Here is an 18425-nt window from a genome sequence, read left to right as displayed (position 1 = left end):
TTTATAGAAGGACCCAGTGCACTTTATTAGAGTTTGAACAGTTTACAACACAGAAAAGATTTATTACACCACCACCACCACTGCCGCCACCGTCACCACCGCCACCGTCACTATCATTATCACGACCATTGTCATAAACCATTTGTGTGACGTCACTCTGTGTTTATTAATTATGAAGCTTTATTTATTTACTTACTGACCGAGTGACGGAGTGAGCGAGTGACTGACTGACTAATTGACTGACATTTTATTATTTCTTTTACTTATCATTGTGTAGCCACATTGAACCAAAGATCACCACAGATAGCGACACTGCCCTATTCATGTTTATGGGTTATCACGCTGATAAGTTTTATCTGATCACGTCCACGTCAGATTTAAAGGTACACTCTACTCTAATTATAATTTTATAGTTGCAAGATAGTACCAGTTGTCAGTTGTCATAGTTAGAATTAATTAATTTATTTGTTTATCTATTTATTTGTTTATTTATTTATTTTCGTTTTAGAAGTGTGAGGTTGTGTTGTGAGTTCATGTGTTGTTGCTACTATACGTCGCACTAGTATATACACATACGTGCCCAGTCATTAACTTTTTCCCCATTGGCTCAGTATGGAGCAATACACACTGCCGATTATCACTCACTACGACTCTACATTTTACCAACACCCCACAGCAGATGTAGCGTTGCCTTCAAGGACGCCGCGGTAATATTCACGCAGTTACTCCTGTGAATGAAACACTAATTTAGAAATACCATCATTAACATAATCTAGACGATATGATTCCTTCACCAGTGTCTCGATATATAACCTGAGAAACAAAGTGAGGTTGTTGGTGATGAAATAACAAGGTTGGCGGAGGCTGGCAATGAGATATACCAGGTGATGCGGACAGGTGACGTGACGAGGCCCCTCAGTGTGAAGACCATGGGATGCAGGAGGAGCCTTGAGCTGGCCACCGCGTCCTTGTGTACTTAGTTAAGGTACTATTAAGGGTGTCAGAGACGAACGTGTCTTTAATGAATGAGTGACGTGGAAACTAGACAAGACTGCAAGAAATATACAGAAAAAAAAAGTCAACTCTGACATCCACAAACTTCATCTCAGCCAGTGATATTTTAGCTGTGGACTTGTAAACACACACGCATCTTTATTTGACCAAGATCCACACTGTGCATCTTCCAAATGCGGACTGAGTGAAGACTGCACGATGAAGACTGTAGCGGTGAAGATCGTCATTCTGGGCTCGCAAGGTAAGGAAGAAGCGGAGGAGAGGCAGCAGCGGTGGGTTGCGAGGCGCTCCCTGCCACCACCAGCGCAGCGTCCTTGCACCGCCCCCTACTTTTTTGCTATGATGGCTGGCTGCTAATATATTGTTACTGTGTTATTGTATTTTAGAGATTACAGTTATTTTACGATTAGAAAACCTCATAATATCATAAATGTTAATGCAAATCAAGGTATACGATATTAATTACGATATACAGAAAAGCATTCATATTTCACTGTGTCGCAGGTGTGGGCAAGACTTCTCTAGTGACGCGGTACGAGACTAAAAGCTTTCAGAAGAACACCAGCTCCACCATAGGGGCCTCCTTCAGCAACGTGGAAGCAATCATTGATGACGTCAAGGTCAAGATGCAGGTATAGTACGCAACACATACCTTAGAGAACATCACGCTCCCGCACCAGTAACAGGTGCGGGAGCACCCCTTGCCTCACACTCCGGTACACCGAGACACTTCTCCCCTTTGCTTTGAAATCCTCATGAACACAGCAGGTTTCATATCAGACCCGTCACCTTTCTCGCTTATATTCGTATGTTGTTGCATGACAGTTGCTTTGAATTGCTAGTTTAATATGCATTTGTTCTCTGTTATGCTACTGCTGGTATAGAACGGGAGTCATATGGTTTCTTTGTTCACCAGCAGCAACAACAACAACAACAACAACAACAACAACAACAATAATACCTAAATACTCCATCCCCACAGCTAAGAGTGAATTGATACCAGAGAATGGCTGTGTAGCTCTGAAAATAATGCGACAATATACGAGTTTGTGGGTTACACGGTTTGGCGCAGCAGTAATTAAAGCTGATTCACTTGTATGACTCACGCTGCGCCATTGTTAATTATCCACATGACCCTCCTTTGTCACAGTGCAGGGGAGCGTCTGATGCAGGATGCGGAATTCATAAAGGTTTTTTTTATACGCCTAATTGTGTCCTTAAGTTGACATGTTACTTGTAGGTATGGGACACAGCGGGCCAGGAGAGGTTCCGGTCCATGGCCCCGATGTACTACCGAGGTGCCAACGCCGCCCTGCTCGTGTTTGACCTGACCAAGTACGACACCTTCACTGACGTCAAGGCGTGGGCTCACGGTGAGGCGCGCGTGGCTTGTGTGTGGCTGTGTGTGAATGGAGGAATAGATTGTGAAGTTTTCTTATCTACCTGTTTACTTATTTGCTTATCTACCTTCCCTCTTTCCTTTCTTCATTCTTTCTTTCTCTTTTTCCTATTTGCTTTTTTCTTTCCTTCCCTTCCCCCTTCACTTCTCCCTTTCTTTTATGAGAAAATTATACGATGCGAGAAATTATCAAATATTTGTTTGTTACATGCATAGCAAGCAGGGATACCTAATTTTTTTGTAAAGGGAAATACAGTACTATATGAATGAGATGAACTACAGATTATTTCACTACTTAAGTGCGTCTGTAAGTACATTATGAGTGCAAACACTATCACTACACTGCGCTGCGTCTCCTCCCTAACCTTCTGTATCTGCCTCACTTCTGTTACGTTATCTGTTTGATGCTGAAGTCCACAGAATGTTTCGTGAGGAGAGAATATTGGATATTGAGAATAGATAAATTACACATAAAAGGGAGACAGGCTAAAATGGGAATAAAATAGAAATATAAGCGATCCCTTCGCCCAATTTCTGTTCTACAGTTGACCGGTTCAGTTCTGTAGTGGCCTTGCATAAGTATTTCAGTTTGGCTCATTTGCCATTCATGTTATTCTGATCACATGTTTCCTTCCCAGAGTTAACGCACAGGGTGGAGGGCGAGCTGATGCTGGTGGTGGTGGGGAACAAGATGGACCTGGCGGAGCAGCGGGTGGTGCCGGCAGCCACCGCCAGGAACTACGCTGACTCCATTGGGGCACCCTTCTTTGAGACCTCGGCCCTGGACAACACAGGTGAGTCTTGCTGGTGACGGACTACAGGACTGTGCTGTACTGTGGGCGACTTCACTAATTTTTAAGTCCCAAACATCATATTGTGGACGACTTCCTTTACTTTCAAGTCCCAAACATGGCACGATAAAACTGAGGAAATAATTAAGTTTGACAAATGTCGCCGGAAGATTTTAAAACTAATGAGAAAACTATGTACTACAAACAGCACTTGAGATCTTGTTAGTTGAGTAAAAGTCTGATGATTTTCTAATTTATTTATATATTTATATTGCCTAATTTTTTTCTCAAGAAATGAAGATTGACATATCTAAAAAAAAAAAAAAAGAAAAAAAAGAAAAAAAAGGAAGACCTGAAATCTTACTTCCCTTAAAAAAAATTAAAAATAAAAAAATAAAAAAGTAAATCTATAAACGACAAAGCAGAATACGTTATCATAAGAAAGGTCACTGACAAGACCTCCGCACAAGGCCTGAGCACAGAGGCGATGCCATTATAGAATCCCTCTGGTATGACACCACTATCGTACTGACTGATGGCGCCACGCTGGGAAGCCATGCCGCCATAAGCTGTATGTTCAGACCTCCCGTTCCAGGTCTTGACAGCGTCCTTTACCCCTTGAGTGTCTTGTTTTCCCCCTCATGAAGAAGCACAAGTACTGGAACTGTAGGGGGAGACTAATAACTAAGAGCGGCAAACACTAAAGATGAAAGAGTAAAAATACAATAGTAGGACAATGCGAAGATGTAAAAACAGAGTACGGCAAACTGTCCCAGAGGTTATGAGTGAAAGAGATGAAAGACTAGAGGCACAACACCGCACTAATTAATTCATGCATAAGTAAGATGGAGAGAAGGGGTGGAAGTGGGTAGGTTTTGTGAAGCAGGAACGCTGGAAGGAGGGAGGGAGGCAAGTAATTAATAGATAAGTGCAGGGAAGCAACAACCATGGAAATAATAGGGGAAGAGAGCGAGAGATGCAACATTGAAGGTGGGGCCACTGGACAGACTGGTGAGGTGAACAGCTTACTTACTGCCACACGATTCGAAAACTTTAGAGATCAACTAGCCTTCCGCTGTCATCATGTAAGTAAAATAAGGTTTTTAGTATCTCCCTGTGCTGTGGGTGAGGACTTGATGTTGCTGTTGCAGGCGTGCAGGAGATGTTCCAGGAGGTGGCGGCCAGTATGGTGCAGCAGGCAGAGACAAACACTAACCCGAACCTCAGAGTGTACTCCAATGAAGTGAGTACTGGAGGCTGCTGGTCCAGGCCTTACTGGCTCGTTAAGACCATGAACCCTCAAGTCCAAAATACTCTAGTTTCATTACAATAAACTGTATTAACCCTTTCACTGTTATTTGACAGAGTGATTATACTGGCTAGAAATTACAAAATCTATTATTCCCCTCTTTCTTGTTGCCGCTTATAAAGATCAAAGACATTGTTTTTAATGGTGTGAATTGTTGCATACCGCAGTGAAAGGATCAATAAATTCCAGTGCGTCAGCCGAGTTCTAAGGGCTAACACACCTTCCTTCCCCAGCAGGGTAAGAACCGCCGAGGCTCCATCCTGCAGCTGGGCGAAGATGGCGGGGAGCGGGCGAGGGGCGGGGGCTGCTGCTGAGACGCTGAGGTGCTACTAGAGAGGCACTGAAGCACACGCCTAGCTGCGCGGGCCATGATTCACGCTGTGATACACTCTTGCCACACGACGATTGCAAGACTGACATTCTTACTGTTATTGTTGCTGTTGTTGCTGCGCCTGGACGCTCTCCTGTCCTAAAGTGCTCTCATTACTCGTTGTTGTTGTCTTGATTGTTACCCTCACTCTGTTGTTTCTAGATTGTGTGATGTTACAAATTCCACTACTACCACCATCAATACTACTACTATTACTACTACTACTACTACTACTACTACTACTACTACTACTACTACTACTATTTTGATATACTCCGGCTAGAGGCTGTCATGCATGCAGCTCTGGGACAAGCTAAATCAGTCAACATTTCATAGTAATTAGTTATATTTATTGCTCAATAAAAAAACCATCATACTTTGAACACGGAGACTTTTGTATTTCACTCAACAAAACAACCACTGACGAAAATCATTATCACTAAAATATCACTCGGAATACACGTCTCTGCTTCACCTGAGATGGGTGAGAGGACGGGAACAGACCGTGTGAGGGCCGCAGCCCAGCGAGGCGCGGTGCGTTTGGCACGTGTGACGGCTGGGGGCAGCAATGCGTGATTAAAAGTCCTGAAACAATGTCATTTTTATGAAACAATACTGATGAGGATGAAACTCACACGAGGGAACTCCCCGTGTGTATGTGTATGTGTGTGAGAGCCTCCAGGTGGGCTGAACGGGAGGAGGTGAGGCAGGCGGCGCCGCAACCACGGGGTGCCAGACAAGCTACTGCCTGACTTCGGTGAACACCCTGAGCAGGAACTCCCCGGTCATCTCTGGCTCGAAGGTGGAGGGCACGATGGTGTAGAATCCTGCGGAGAGGCGGAACCTTGCGGTGACCTCCCGCGTGTTGAGGAAGAAGGGCACCTTGGCGCAGCTTGCGTTGTACCTGAAGAAGTCTGTGTCCAGCTTGGTCGAGGGCTGGCGTCCAGGCGGCAGCTGGTTCGGGAAAGGAAAGCAATAGTAAATGTGAATGGCAACCTGTAAGTGCCTGAACACTTTGTAAGGATTACGACACCCTCTGCAACTCAGCCCAACGCTGACCTGGGCTTCTCTCTGTTACATTCGTCCCCAGCCAAACTTCACAAGAAACTCGACGGGCTGTGAACTCCCGGTGCTTTCTAAAGTGTGGAATAAAGCAACATTAGTTTTACCATTCAGTTCGACATCACCAATTAAGAGCCATCTTTCCTCTTTTCCGTATAAATAAGAAATAATCCTATGGTTTACAGGGGAAAAATATTGTTCTATGATATCAGAATGAGTTCGCTAGTACATGAGGATCTCTCAAGGAGAGAACAACTTAAAGTATTAGGAAGGTGGTGTATGTACATGGGTATACAAACACACACATGAACGTACTATGCCCCGGAACAGGCGTGCACACAAAGGAAGGAGTAAAGCAGACAAGGAGTCACCTCCCGTGGTGCTCCAGGTAGGGGTCCTTCAGCCAGCAGGCAGGAGGGGATCAGCGGCGGCCAGGCCACACACGCCTGTTACTCACACACATCACACTGCAAGCCTCACTCAAAGTACACCACCTTCTTGTCTTATTGGGAGAGAAAATCTAATTCCTAGGAACATTAGGTTGACTGTGTCGAAGTGAGAGTTTGTGTTCCCTATCTGCCTCAGCCATTGCCTCACTCTTTCCCACATCGCCGATACTGAGCGTGACTGATCGCTGACCCGCTCATGCCCACCTGTACACGTGTGAGCCTCATTGAGCGGCACGTATTGAGAGGCAGCCTGAGGAACTGTGGCGTGCCTGATTACTGCACTTCAGGGAGTCACTATTAATGTATCACCGATATTTAAAAAAGTTAAATTACTATCACAGTAAGTGAACGATATATATATATATATATATATATATATATATATATATATATATATATATATATATATATATATATATATATATATATATATATATATATATATATATATTCGTATATAGCTTTGAGTTATCAACATAGCAGCTAATTTGCAGCCTAGATCTGAGCCTCTCCCGTTAGGGCTGCGGTGAGGGCAGGGGTGCGGGGTGCAGGGTTCAGGAGTGCGGGGTGCAGGGGTGCAAGGAGTGCGGGGTACTCACGGGCGGGGCGGGACCTCCACAACACAGTGAACACAGCCACCCACACCACCCGGGCGGCGGGGGCCCGTCAACGGCAGGCCCCAGCGGCGCGGGGGCGTCCAACTAGCCAGTGTGGCGGGAACAAGCGACCACTAATGCCAATTTGCTTCACCAATTTTAAGGTTACGTGCTTATGATTAATTTCCGATTTGGAATTTCCATTGTTGAATAAAAGGATAGATTATTATGAGTTAATTGTGTTTTCATGAAGTATACTTGTAACTTAAAAATCGTGCGTGTGTGTGTGTGTGTGTGTGTGTGTATTTTTTTTTTTTTTTTTTTTTTTTGTGTGTGTGTGTGTGTGTGTGTGTGTGTGTGTGTGTGTGTGTGTGTGTGTGTGTGTGTGTGTGCGTGCGCGCGCGCGCCGCATCTCACCTTGTACAAAGTGAAGCCGATTGGCACGTAGTCCTTGCCGTAACGCTTCATCTGGCGCACGTTCTTCTGCATGAGAGAGATGATGATGGTGCACAGGTCATCGTCGTCCTCCTCGTCAGGGTCCTTCAGCTCCACCGTGTACTGGGGATTCCTGGCGAAGGTGTCTGGGGTGGAGGGAAGACGGTGGTCAGATATGGAGGGAAGTAAATTATAAAATCTATGTAAGAAAACAGAAATTAGATAATAAAGAAATACGTATAAACATTCATAACAGAAAGAAAAAAATATAACATAGGAAACAAAAAAAGCTTCACAGATCTTTCACTACTGACGAATGAATATAGACAGCAATCATGAGGGGTTAAATCATACGGAATTAACCCTTCTGTACTATCCTACTTCCCCCCACTAACTACATAAAATTAATCCCTCTGAAGGCACGCTCATGTTTGGTTATCTTGTTGTATCACCTAAACACGTGGCACTTACTGATGAAATTCCTACAGCCGCCTGCCGTGTGGTTGGCGACCCAGGCCCCCTCGTACATGACAGACTTCCAACCCCGCAGGATGTCCTCGGGCACCTCATTGCCGTTGGTGTTGTCGTCCTCGCTGAAGAAATCAGGGGTCACGTCACAGATCTCCACCACGCTGAAGTTCTTCATGAAATCCTGAAATAAGTGAAGGAATAAACTAATCTATCATTTACGTACATACCAGACCGGCGATCCCTCACGGGGCAATACATATAGATATCAATGAGATGTATAAACAGTGGCTGAGGGTCCAGTAGTTATGTTATTAAGGTCATGTCGTGATCTGAGATAGTTAAGATTAAACGACATGCTTTGTTTGTACTCTTGCGTGTTTGCTTGTGTGTTGTTTGTTCTCTGAGGTGGTGGTAGTAGTAGTAGTATTAGTAGTAGTAGTAGTAGTATGCAATAATGATAATAACAATGATAAATAATGATAAATAAGTAATAGTGGTAGTGGTGGTAGTAGTAGTAGTAGTATATAACAATAATAATAATAAATGAAATAAATAAAATAAAGTATTAGGTGTACATGTTGTTCTATTCTGGCGGCACTTCACGGAGCAGCGGAAGTGGCGTGCGTGCGTAAGAGGAGGAGTCGAACTTAAAAAAAAAAAAAGCAGGAAATACCACGGTTATGCCATCATGCGTCTTGTCTATGAACGCTTCCATATCACGACCTCAGTATTGCACCACCGCTCACACTCGCCATTACTCTCCTTCGTCCTTCTCTCAGTCACCCACAGCGGATTTATACGTGGCCAAACTAAATGGCCCGCAAAGTTTTTAATCAAGTCTGTAAAACATGAGAGCCTTTTTTTTTTTTTTTAAGCAAGAGGTTTTTGGCCAAAGGGGAGAAAAATTATCCACTGAGGTGCCAAAAAAGATTATCCAAAACTGGAGAAACTTCTTGAAACCTCTCGATTACACAAATTACTTAACATTTTTGGCACATTAAGGAGAAAAACTGAGCATTGATCGTATGAAAACACTTATAAATACATTTTCTCAGACTACGTAACAATCCCCTGATCTTATTTGCGAACTCAACACGCAAGACTCCAGTACGAATCGCAGCCAAGCCAAGGCACAACAAACAGAGGGCGGCCTGTAGGTGATAAGGGCGGACGGGTACAGGTCTCCGAGATAAGATAAGGCCAGTATCGCCGTCTTAATCAGGGGTAGCATAGCGATACTGATAGAGACTGCACGGTTTGTGGAAAAGAAAGATTACAAGGATGAAGGGAATGGAAGTTTATCAGAAGGTGTAATGGCAGAAGAAAAAGGGAAGGAGAAGAGGAGGAGGACAATAAAAAGTAAATAAGGAAAGGAAGGAAATAGAATGACGATGATAACGACATGAGGAATTATATGAAATTGAAGGAGAGAAGGAGAACGACTAAAGGAAGAAAAAGAGGTTGACAGAAATACATAATAGAATATATTACAAGCCACGATATTTGTTCCTCTACGAGTTGTTAACGAAGGAGGAAAGCGAGAAGAGGGAGAGGAGGATGACGATAATAACCATGAGGACGAGGACTACTTGAAAAACCATCCAGAACTGACACAACGATTGATGATTCACGAATGACAAAAGGAAGCAGGAGGAGGAAGAAAGCGAGGGGAAAAACAAGATGACGATGAAAATGATAAGGAGTAAGAGTAACTAACTTGAACATTCATTCAGAACTAACAAAGGTGTCTACTGAGAAGTGATCGAAGAGGAAGGCGAGAAGAACGAAGATGGAGGGGATGACGAGGATAATCATTCAGAACTAACAAAGGTGTCTACTGAGAGGTGATCGAAGAGGAAGGCGAGAAGAACGAAGATGGAGGGGATGACGAGGATAAGGACTAAGATCAACTAACCTGAAAACTCATCCAAAATTCTCCGTCATCGTTAAAGGTGAGGCCAAGCTTCTCCCTCTCGCTGGCAGGAACCGCTGTCCACTCGGGGGACTTGTCGCTCCACGAACCCGTCCACTCAGTCTCGTTGCCCCAGGGGTTGTGCAGCCTCAGGAGGTGCGCCTGGCCCTGTGTGACGCCAACACTGTTACCATCTTAGTTACCACAACTTGCACGCACTCCCGTCTTGACCCTTGCCCAGCTTTTTTGCGGCACTCTTGGGTTTTATAATGACTGTTTTCTAAAGCCATAGATGCTATACTAATACGAGTATAATCAGGTTCTCATAAGTCTCACTCTCTCTCTCTCTCTCTCTCTCTCTCTCTCTCTCTCTCTCTCTCTCTCTCTCTCTCTCTCTCTCTCTCTCTCTCTCTCTCTGCATCTTATCTATCTTCCAATCTAGCAATCCATCCATCTATCCATCTACGTATCTACCAGTCTATCTACTAATCTACCAATCTGTCCCTAACGCAACCACCAACACACAGCAGCTGCGCGGGGCACCATGCTGGAGCCACACCCAACTCATCGGCAGTGGGAGTGAGTACGAGTAGGAAGGCGTGAAGGAGCAACACAACACTGCGGACCCAACACTGACCTCGGGGAAAGCCAGGGAAAGGTTCCAGTTGGTTAAGGGAGCGAGGATGTGGGGCAGATGAGAGGACTCCTTGTGGCGTGTGGTAATGCCCGACGCAGAGGCTACGCTTCCCAGGTGCTTTATCATGGACCTGAGGGCACCGTGGAGACGCGGCCTGTGCATGAGGGGCGTAATGCTTTTCTCCTCCTGGAATTTAGATGAAGGAGGATGAGGAGGAGACAAATCAACGGGAAGACAGAGAGTGAGATGGAGGGATGGAATTGCGGAGACACAGAGGAAGATGCAAGGGACAGAAACAACGGGAGGAGACTCATACATGGCGCCAACCACTGACTTCCGCGAAAGAAGATGTGAGGGGGGAATTTTTGGACCATGGAGGAACCTAGAATGGGAGGAGGCTTGTTGGGTTATTACAGGGGTACACGGTGCATTATACAGCTGCCTTGGAACTGCTGGGCCACTCAAGACGTATAATTATAAGGGCAAGGAAAAGGGGGGAAGGAATAGAGAACAAGAAGGGGAGACAAGGAGGGGAAAGAGGAGAGACACAGCATGTAAAGCAAGCCCACGCACGAGTAATAGTAACATCGTAACGTACAGAGTGATAGTAACATAGAGAGTGAGAATAACACAGTGAGAGAGAACAAGTAACATAATAGTAACACTGGACATCAGGGTGTGGTCTTCTTGAGGCACACGATGAGCAAAGCGTGTTGAGTCAAGCTGTGGGGAATACAAGTACAGTAAGCGAGATGATGGAGTGGTGGCGTCACTGCGGGGTGGAGGCTGGACTGGAGGACTCGGCCGGCAGACTCCAGTACCCGCTGGTATTGAGAAGCGAGCGTATAAGGAATATTAAAAGCCCTGTAACTGTAAAGGAGAAAAGGGAGAAGCTGGTGAGGACTGTATGATGTTGAGAAGCGTGTAAAAAACATAAAACGCCATGTAACTCTATAGAAAGAGGCTGATGTAGACTTAGGAAGCGCATAAGGAATATTAAAGCCCCTGTAACTGTAAAAGAGGAAACTGAAAGGGTGGTGTAGACTTGAGAAGCGTGTAAGGAACATTGGAAGCCTTTTAACTGTAAATAAGGAAAGGGACAGACTGACATGGACTTCTTCATCTTGAGAAGCGTATAGGGAACATAGCTGAAGGAAAGAGAAGTAAGGGGTTGCTGGTGACTTAAGCGTGGCACTGACCTTGAGTCTCGGGGCTGTGGCGAGCGAGATGACGGTGATTCTGGTGATAGAGTAGGCGTGACGCACGATGAGGCCGTTGGACAAGATGCTCTCAGGGCGGATGCCGGGGTGGTCAGGCTGGAGGGGCAGGACAGGAGCTTAATGCAACAATTTACGACAAAACCACTGCAAGATCTTTAAAATACCAACGAGAAAGGAAAGTTGATTAAAAGAATAGATTTTTTTTTTTTTTCAGTCAAGCCAGAATATCGTTTGGAGTCGACTGTAAGACAAAGAAATGTCCAAGTGGTTTCTGATTCTAGGAAGGAAATGGCAAGTAGCAGTGAAATTAATGCATTGGTAGGACAGGGACTTAATGGTTGGAAGGACAAGTCGGGTCGTGGTGGCGATGATAGGCATGAGGCAGGGCTTTGTTTCTCAAGCATCTCGACACGACGTCTTCTTCAGAGAGAATGTTTGTATTCTCCCTGAAGAAAACGTCAGAGAAATAAAGGTTTACCGTTTCATTCTGCGTGTTATCATCGTTATTTATTATATACTATGGCAACACTGACAGTTTATTACGTTACCTCGCTGTCTTCCTTATTCACCCTCGATTCTTACAGTGTAGCAAGAATAGTAGACGGAAAACGCCATTAACCATACAACCTTGCAACACTGACAGTTTATTACTTTACTTCACTGCCTATCTACCTCATTCATTCTCGATTCCTACGGTGCTACAAGAATAATAGACTGAAAAGCACCACTAGCCTCCAAACCTTGCAGCGCGTTGTGCTTTACACACCTCGATAGCACAGCCGATGAGCGCCCCCCTGCGGGACGCCTTTAACAGCCTGGCGAAGAGGTTGCGCGGCGGGGAGCGAAGGTCAATGAGCTCCACCACGCCGCCCGTCAGGTCCACCATGCTCTCGTTGATGTTGCCGCCTCGCAGCGCCTCGTAGCCCCCGTACAGCCTGCCGGGGAGGGTACTGTTAGCAGACTGGCGGAGACACAGGCAGACAAAAAGGCAGAGAAACAAGTAGATAGACACAAACAGACAAAGAGAAACGAAAAGATAGACAGACACAAATGCAGACACACCACCAGACACAGACTCTGACAAATAGACACACAGAAACAAACAGATAAGCACAGACAAACAAGCCGACGCAGACAAACAGGCACACAAGGAAACAAGCAGAAAGACACAGATAAACAGACACATAGGCGGACAAAGACGCAGTCACACACAGACATAGACACATACAAACTTAACCTTTCCACTAACGCTAACAGTACGACATTTTTCACTCTATTTAAGTAACCCTAGACAGTCTTGCTAAACACAAATAAAACAACTACTACTTACACTTACAGTACTCAATCGTTGGCAGCGGTGTGTTTCCAAACTACTGAACCTACACCAGGCATTCTTACCAAGCCTGAGAAGACGTAACATTCAAAGAGTTACGGATATCAGAACACCAGGAGTCGGCAAGAGTCCAGCTGGCATCAATAAGGCAGTACCTGATCCTGTTTACCTGATACCATCTCTCATCAGCATCCATAAATCTGACCCCTCAAAGTTTTCTATTGTCTTGCTGCTACGCCTCCTCTGCCCATACACTGCCATGCGATGCTCACGTGCGAGTGTATGGTAATTCAAGAGTGTCGGCTGTCAAAGTGCGGTCTGACTCTTATTTGTCTCGTGGGATGTCTGGTTGTTAAGTTATTAAATACACACACACACACACACACACGGGGCACTCACTTGGCGTAGGCCTTCTCCAATAGGGCGCACCAGAACTCATTCTTGTTGCGGGAGTGCATGAAGACCAGGTGGCCGTGGTAGGTGGGCAGCAGGTCGTCAATCACCACCTCCTGCCACCGCCCGTACTGCCAGAACCTGTGTAGGGCATCGCACGTCAGCACCACCAATTAGATACACACCTAATTCAGCACCTGTCCCTTAAATGTGTGCTTAATTACATAGTTATTGGAATCTGTCCAGTAATCAACGGATGTACAGGTAGATGGCACGGTAGCATCGTCTCCTGTCCCTTAGATACGCAGAGTTAATTCCACAGTTATTATTATTATCGTTTGTCCACTGACCAACAGATTCTTTTAGATGTGCAAGTAGGGAAGAAAAATGTAGAATGTTCATAATTCGCCTAAATTTTCCGTCTTGAAGTTCTTAATTGATATGACAAGTTTCTTCCGTGTTGCATTACAAATAAAAGAAGAGATGTTATATATGACAATCTGCAAGTAAAAACAAGTAAAAGAAATGTAAAAAATGTAAGGATAATAATGGAGCCACATGGGTAGAAACAAGAGAGAGGCGGCGGCGTGGTGTTGCGTGGCGCATCGTGGTGGTGGTAGTGGTGGTGGTGGTAGTGTATAGCAAAGGGTAGAGTGTAGCAAATGTAGCATGGCAGGGAGGCACAGCGGGGGAGTGGCGTTGTGAGGAGGGTGTGGCGTGGCTTAGCAACGACGTGGATTAGTGTGGGAAGAGTACAAGGCAGGCGTGGCACAGGCTTAGGTGTTGAGTGTGTGTGTGTGTGTGTGTAGTGTTGCAGGAAATGACATGCGGGTATTTGGAATGTATGATACTTAATGCTATGTGTTGTATGTATGCAGTGTATGTAGTGTAGCGGGGGTACGGTGCGGGTATTTGGGAGAATATGGTGCTTGGGTGTTGTGAGGGGTGCACCAGGAGAGTGGTAAGAGTATAGGGAGGGTTATGGTCTATGGCATGTGGCGGAGTGTGTGGTGCACCAACAGTGTGGTAAGAAATAGGAACGGTTATGGTGTTCTGGGCATGTGGTGGAGTGTGTGGTGGAGGCGTGTAGCATAGCGCCCAGAGCCAATACGAATGTAGTAGTGTAGGAAGAAAGATGAGACGTTGCTTAGAGCGTTACATAAAAGCCCAAACAGTTTCCCATCATCACACACACACACACACACACACACACACACATCTTCACAGCATCTGGCGGTCTGCTTAGCTACGCAGCACGTGGACTTATGTAAACGTTCACAAGATCGCACACCGTGGAGGTCATGGCTATCTCTGCCTGTGTTTACGTCAGTGTGAGTAAGGGGAGATGATATAGATAACATTGTCTGGTGGTTGGGACACGAATGTTTACATATGACAATGGACCATATTCTGAAACACTTCTGCGCCGCATCTCTACTACAGTCAATAGGTTATACTTAGTTACACGGGTTTTTAAGGGTGTTTTTATGGTTCTAGTCATAGATTAACAAGATTTCTACATTACTATCATAAAAGACACCCTTGAGAACCTGACTAATCATCTCTGTAGCCTTTGAAAGTAGTCATGATGAGAGAGCAAAGCGTTTCTGAATACGTACAGCATAGTCGAGTCTGTGTACGAAGCCGTGTTAACAAAGACTGAGTGAAGACAGGAGGGAGGAGGCTGTAAGGACGCGAGGCTGCGCTGACGAGGCCCTGGGTAATGCATGGTTTCGGATTACAACGACCTCGTCCTTGAAGACTCCGGGCTGTGTACAGTGTGTAATATTAGCACGGGAACAGCGGCGGGGCAAGAAGGGCAAGGAGTCATTTACATACGTTCAAGTGAAGTCATGGGCAGGAGTCGAATAATTTGTATAAACTGTCGCATTCACCTTCATTACCTACATCTTAATATTAAGAGCGAGGCATGGGAAGAAGTGGAAGTGAGTGCGCCAGGTTGTTTCACTACTAACCACCGATTTACCCCAGCCACCACTTGCTCACTTCAGACCTGCGACTCGTAAATGCGTTCATGAAAGGTGTATATTCACATCGATCAATTGAGACACGGGTTGCAGGTTTCCGTCGTGGCGCTACACTCTGGTTCGCACGACACTGCTCGCTATCGGAAAACCTCACCCTTCCCCTTCCTTCCCTCCAGCACACACACGGTGATTCCATTAATGTTTAAGAGTATCATGTTCGCTGTGTTATGTCGTGGGTTCTTGACGATTTACTGCATCTGGATCGGTATTTATTATTATTATTTATTTATTTTTTTTATGTAAGAGGGGCTGCGGCGAAGGGCAACAAAAGGCTAAAGAAAAGGCCCACTGAGCATGCCAGTCTCCAAAGAGTAGTCAAAAGATTCAGAAATTATAAGAAAAATATCTTCAAACCTTACTCAAGTTAGTCAGATTTAAAAACCATGTGAAATACTGATCAGATTCATGACATAACATACGATAAGATAACGAAATACGAACTTAAGAACGACTTACTTCGAGTTCTTAAGTTCTCATGTTTACCGTTTCCCTTTTCCTGTAAGCCGGTCAGCCATCACCACCACTTACTTTTCCTCATCGGCAGCGACAGAGCATCAGTACTCACTTGAAATGGAAGATACCCGCGTACTGGTGAGTGAAGCCCTGGTCGCGGGGCACTACCACGTGGAACAGGTGAGGGTGCTGCGTCAGGTTAGCCACGGCCGCCAGGAGCCAGCAGTCACCTGTAACACAAGCCATACAAACACTCACCCCCACAACACACACTCCTCATGACTGGCAATATTACACGTGTAATTGTATAATTATCTCAATTTACTCACAAATATCAAGATTATTACCTTTCTATCTTTATCAGTGTGTATTTTTTTTATGTAAGAGTCTAGTCAAGGACAACAAAATCTTAAAAGAAAGAAAAAGAAAAAAAAACTCACTAAGATGTATATATGAATGTCTGTGTGTGTGTGTGTGTGTGTGTGTGTGTGACGTACCCAGTTCTCCCTGCTGGATGTCGAACCTGGTAGCTCCATCGATGAAGAATTGTGGGTTCTGGAACAGCTCCTGCACGGGGAAGGGAGGGACGAGGGAAGGGAACACTCGGTTATTTAGCACTACACCACGCACGGAGAAGCCAACACACCGATAAATCTCATGTACAAACCAATATACCAGCGCACCACTAAGCCACTACTTTCTTGCATTATTCAAAACTGATTTATATTGTGTTTTCTTTCTGCGTAGGTTTATCACCATATAAATATCGACATGCATTACTATTACTTTAAACATTCATAATAATAATAACAATAATAATAATAATAATAATAATAATAATAATAATAATAATGATAATAATGAAAAGAATACTACTCTTGGTATCTAGAACGAAAATAACAACAGTAATAATAAAAACAATGATTATGATGACGATTAATGATGAAAGCAATAATGATGACAATGCCACTGAAAAAGAATATTAATAATCATAAAACAAAAACAACAACAACAACAACAACAACCAAGACAACCCATCCAGCCATGAACCCCAACACCACCACCACCACCACCACAACCATCACTACTGCATAGGTAAAAACACACACGAGGCAACAACAGCAACAACAGACAGACAAACAGACACACAGACACACAGACAGACAGACAGACAGAAATACTCACGAGGGGCCTCTTCCACTCGTAGCTCCTTCGTGTGACGCCGTTGAAGTTAATGGAGAAGTTATTGGGTAGAAACTCCGGATCACTGTAAAGTTTGCCGCTCGCTAAGGCCTCCTGACGCAGTATTCGGAAGGGCTTCTTGACGGGTCTGCTGGCTGCCTTAACCTGCCGCTGGTACGTGTACTGAGGGGAGGAGAAACAAAGGTGGGAGTGTGGTGATAACTGAGAAGGGATAGAGTGAGGGAGTACAGGGAGGGAGGGAGGAAAGAGAGAGGGAGAAAGGGAAAGAAAATGGGAGGATGGAAAGAAGGACGCCCTCACCATCCTCGACCTCACACACCTGGCACCCGTGTGTGTGTGTGTGTGGCGCCGATCAGAGACGAGTCATAAAGCTGTATGATTGGTGTTCAAAGCAGTAGTTGTATTAGTCATGAGCTACACATCCTCCCCCTCCTCCTCCTACTACTACTACTACTATTACTATCACTTTCCCAACCTCCTCCCACTCTCTATTCCTCTTTCCTTCTTCCTCCTCCTCCTCCTACTACTACTACTATTACTTCTACTGCCACTCTCCACCCCTTCTCCCCTTTCATTCCTCCTTCCTTCTTCCTCCTCCTCCATTCCTCATTTCCTCCTCCTCCTACTACTACAATCTACGCATTTATGTTTGGAAAAATACTTGAAAGTGCCCAAAAATCCTGGAAACTGAGGGAAATGTTGATGAAGAGACACTGGGAGGGAGGAGGGAAGGTCTCGGTCTTGGTCTGGGTTCGTCACGGTGGGCGCTCTGAATTATAACCTTCAATTTATTTAACCCTTATTTAAAGCATCTTAGGGGTTACTAATCTATTCTCGAGGTTATTTCTGGTTTTCCTTCACGTCTGAGTCTGGAAACACCTGGAAGTTTAGCTAAATGTTGATGTACAGACTGTGAGGGAGGCTTGGAAAATATCCATCTCGGCCCTCATATTTAAATACTCCGGGTACAGGTGGGATGATGTGAGTGGGTGGGTGAATGTGGTTGAGTAATTAGTTAATGAGTCTTGAATCCGAGTCTGAGTCTAAAGTCATTTTTGGTGAACAAGTGGTTTGAGTACTAATGTATCGAAGATGTTTGCCACCACTTGTTCCAGGAAGACAGTCAGTCAGTCACCCGGTTACGAGCAGTCAGTCTTGGTCTCTCATTCAGTTCCGCTCCATCACATTCAGCCGTGAGAGATGCTGCTCAGTTATAAATCATATCGCTTCAGAGAGAGAGAGAGAGAGAGAGAGAGAGAGTACAATCAACCGTCTCGAGTCCAGTGTGTACAAATCTGTCACACATTAAATCAAGAACTCTCGTCATTGT

General features: G+C 44.9%; 2 protein-coding genes across 14 annotated transcripts in view; one reads left to right on the top strand and one right to left on the bottom strand.

Moving 5' to 3' along the window:
* The first annotated feature begins 693 nt into the window (after positions 1 to 693).
* Positions 694 to 5266, top strand: LOC135103368 (ras-related protein Rab-21-like). 2 transcript variants are annotated; one of them, XM_064009460.1, is made up of 6 exons: positions 694 to 1255; positions 1519 to 1646; positions 2255 to 2387; positions 3052 to 3207; positions 4356 to 4447; positions 4750 to 5266. In XM_064009460.1, the coding sequence occupies exons 1-6, from the start codon at positions 1213 to 1215 to the stop codon at positions 4825 to 4827; spliced, it is 630 nt and encodes a 209-aa protein (XP_063865530.1). In that variant the 5' UTR covers positions 694 to 1212; the 3' UTR covers positions 4828 to 5266. The 2 variants fall into 2 exon arrangements, with proteins under 2 accessions (XP_063865530.1, XP_063865529.1); XM_064009459.1 differs by having other exon boundaries at positions 695 to 1255; positions 4747 to 5266.
* The window catches only part of LOC135103367 (calpain-A-like), a 22703-nt gene continuing 9489 nt past the window's right edge, over positions 5212 to 18425 (bottom strand). For 4 of the 12 annotated variants that reach the window (XM_064009447.1, XM_064009446.1, XM_064009448.1 and 1 more), the window contains 12 exons: positions 17078 to 17257; positions 16390 to 16459; positions 16005 to 16122; positions 13398 to 13532; positions 12432 to 12600; positions 11645 to 11761; positions 10446 to 10631; positions 9812 to 9976; positions 7897 to 8077; positions 7408 to 7571; positions 6994 to 7095; positions 5212 to 5837 (listed from right to left, as the gene is read on the bottom strand). In XM_064009447.1, coding sequence (XP_063865517.1) covers positions 5625 to 5837; positions 6994 to 7095; positions 7408 to 7571; positions 7897 to 8077; positions 9812 to 9976; positions 10446 to 10631; positions 11645 to 11761; positions 12432 to 12600; positions 13398 to 13532; positions 16005 to 16122; positions 16390 to 16459; positions 17078 to 17257 — 1800 coding nt within the window. In that variant the 3' untranslated portion in view covers positions 5212 to 5624. The other 8 variants (XM_064009456.1, XM_064009450.1, XM_064009453.1 and 5 more) reach the window with 8 other exon arrangements.

Source organism: Scylla paramamosain, chromosome 9, assembly GCF_035594125.1.
Source record: "Scylla paramamosain isolate STU-SP2022 chromosome 9, ASM3559412v1, whole genome shotgun sequence".
Lineage (NCBI taxonomy): Eukaryota > Metazoa > Arthropoda > Malacostraca > Decapoda > Portunidae > Scylla > Scylla paramamosain.
The sequence above is the reverse complement of the archived record's forward strand: the minus strand, read 5'-3'. Positions and strand labels throughout refer to the sequence as shown.

Excerpts from the sequence above, each read along its gene's own strand:
- LOC135103368 (XM_064009459.1), top strand. The coding sequence starts at position 1,213 with ATGAAGACTGTAGCGGTGAAGATCGTCATTCTGGGCTCGCAAG. Across the intron at positions 1,647-2,254 it reads ACGTCAAGGTCAAGATGCAG|GTATGGGACACAGCGGGCCA; the intron begins GTATAGTACGCA and ends TGTTACTTGTAG. Across the intron at positions 3,208-4,355 it reads CTCGGCCCTGGACAACACAG|GCGTGCAGGAGATGTTCCAG; the intron begins GTGAGTCTTGCT and ends TTGCTGTTGCAG.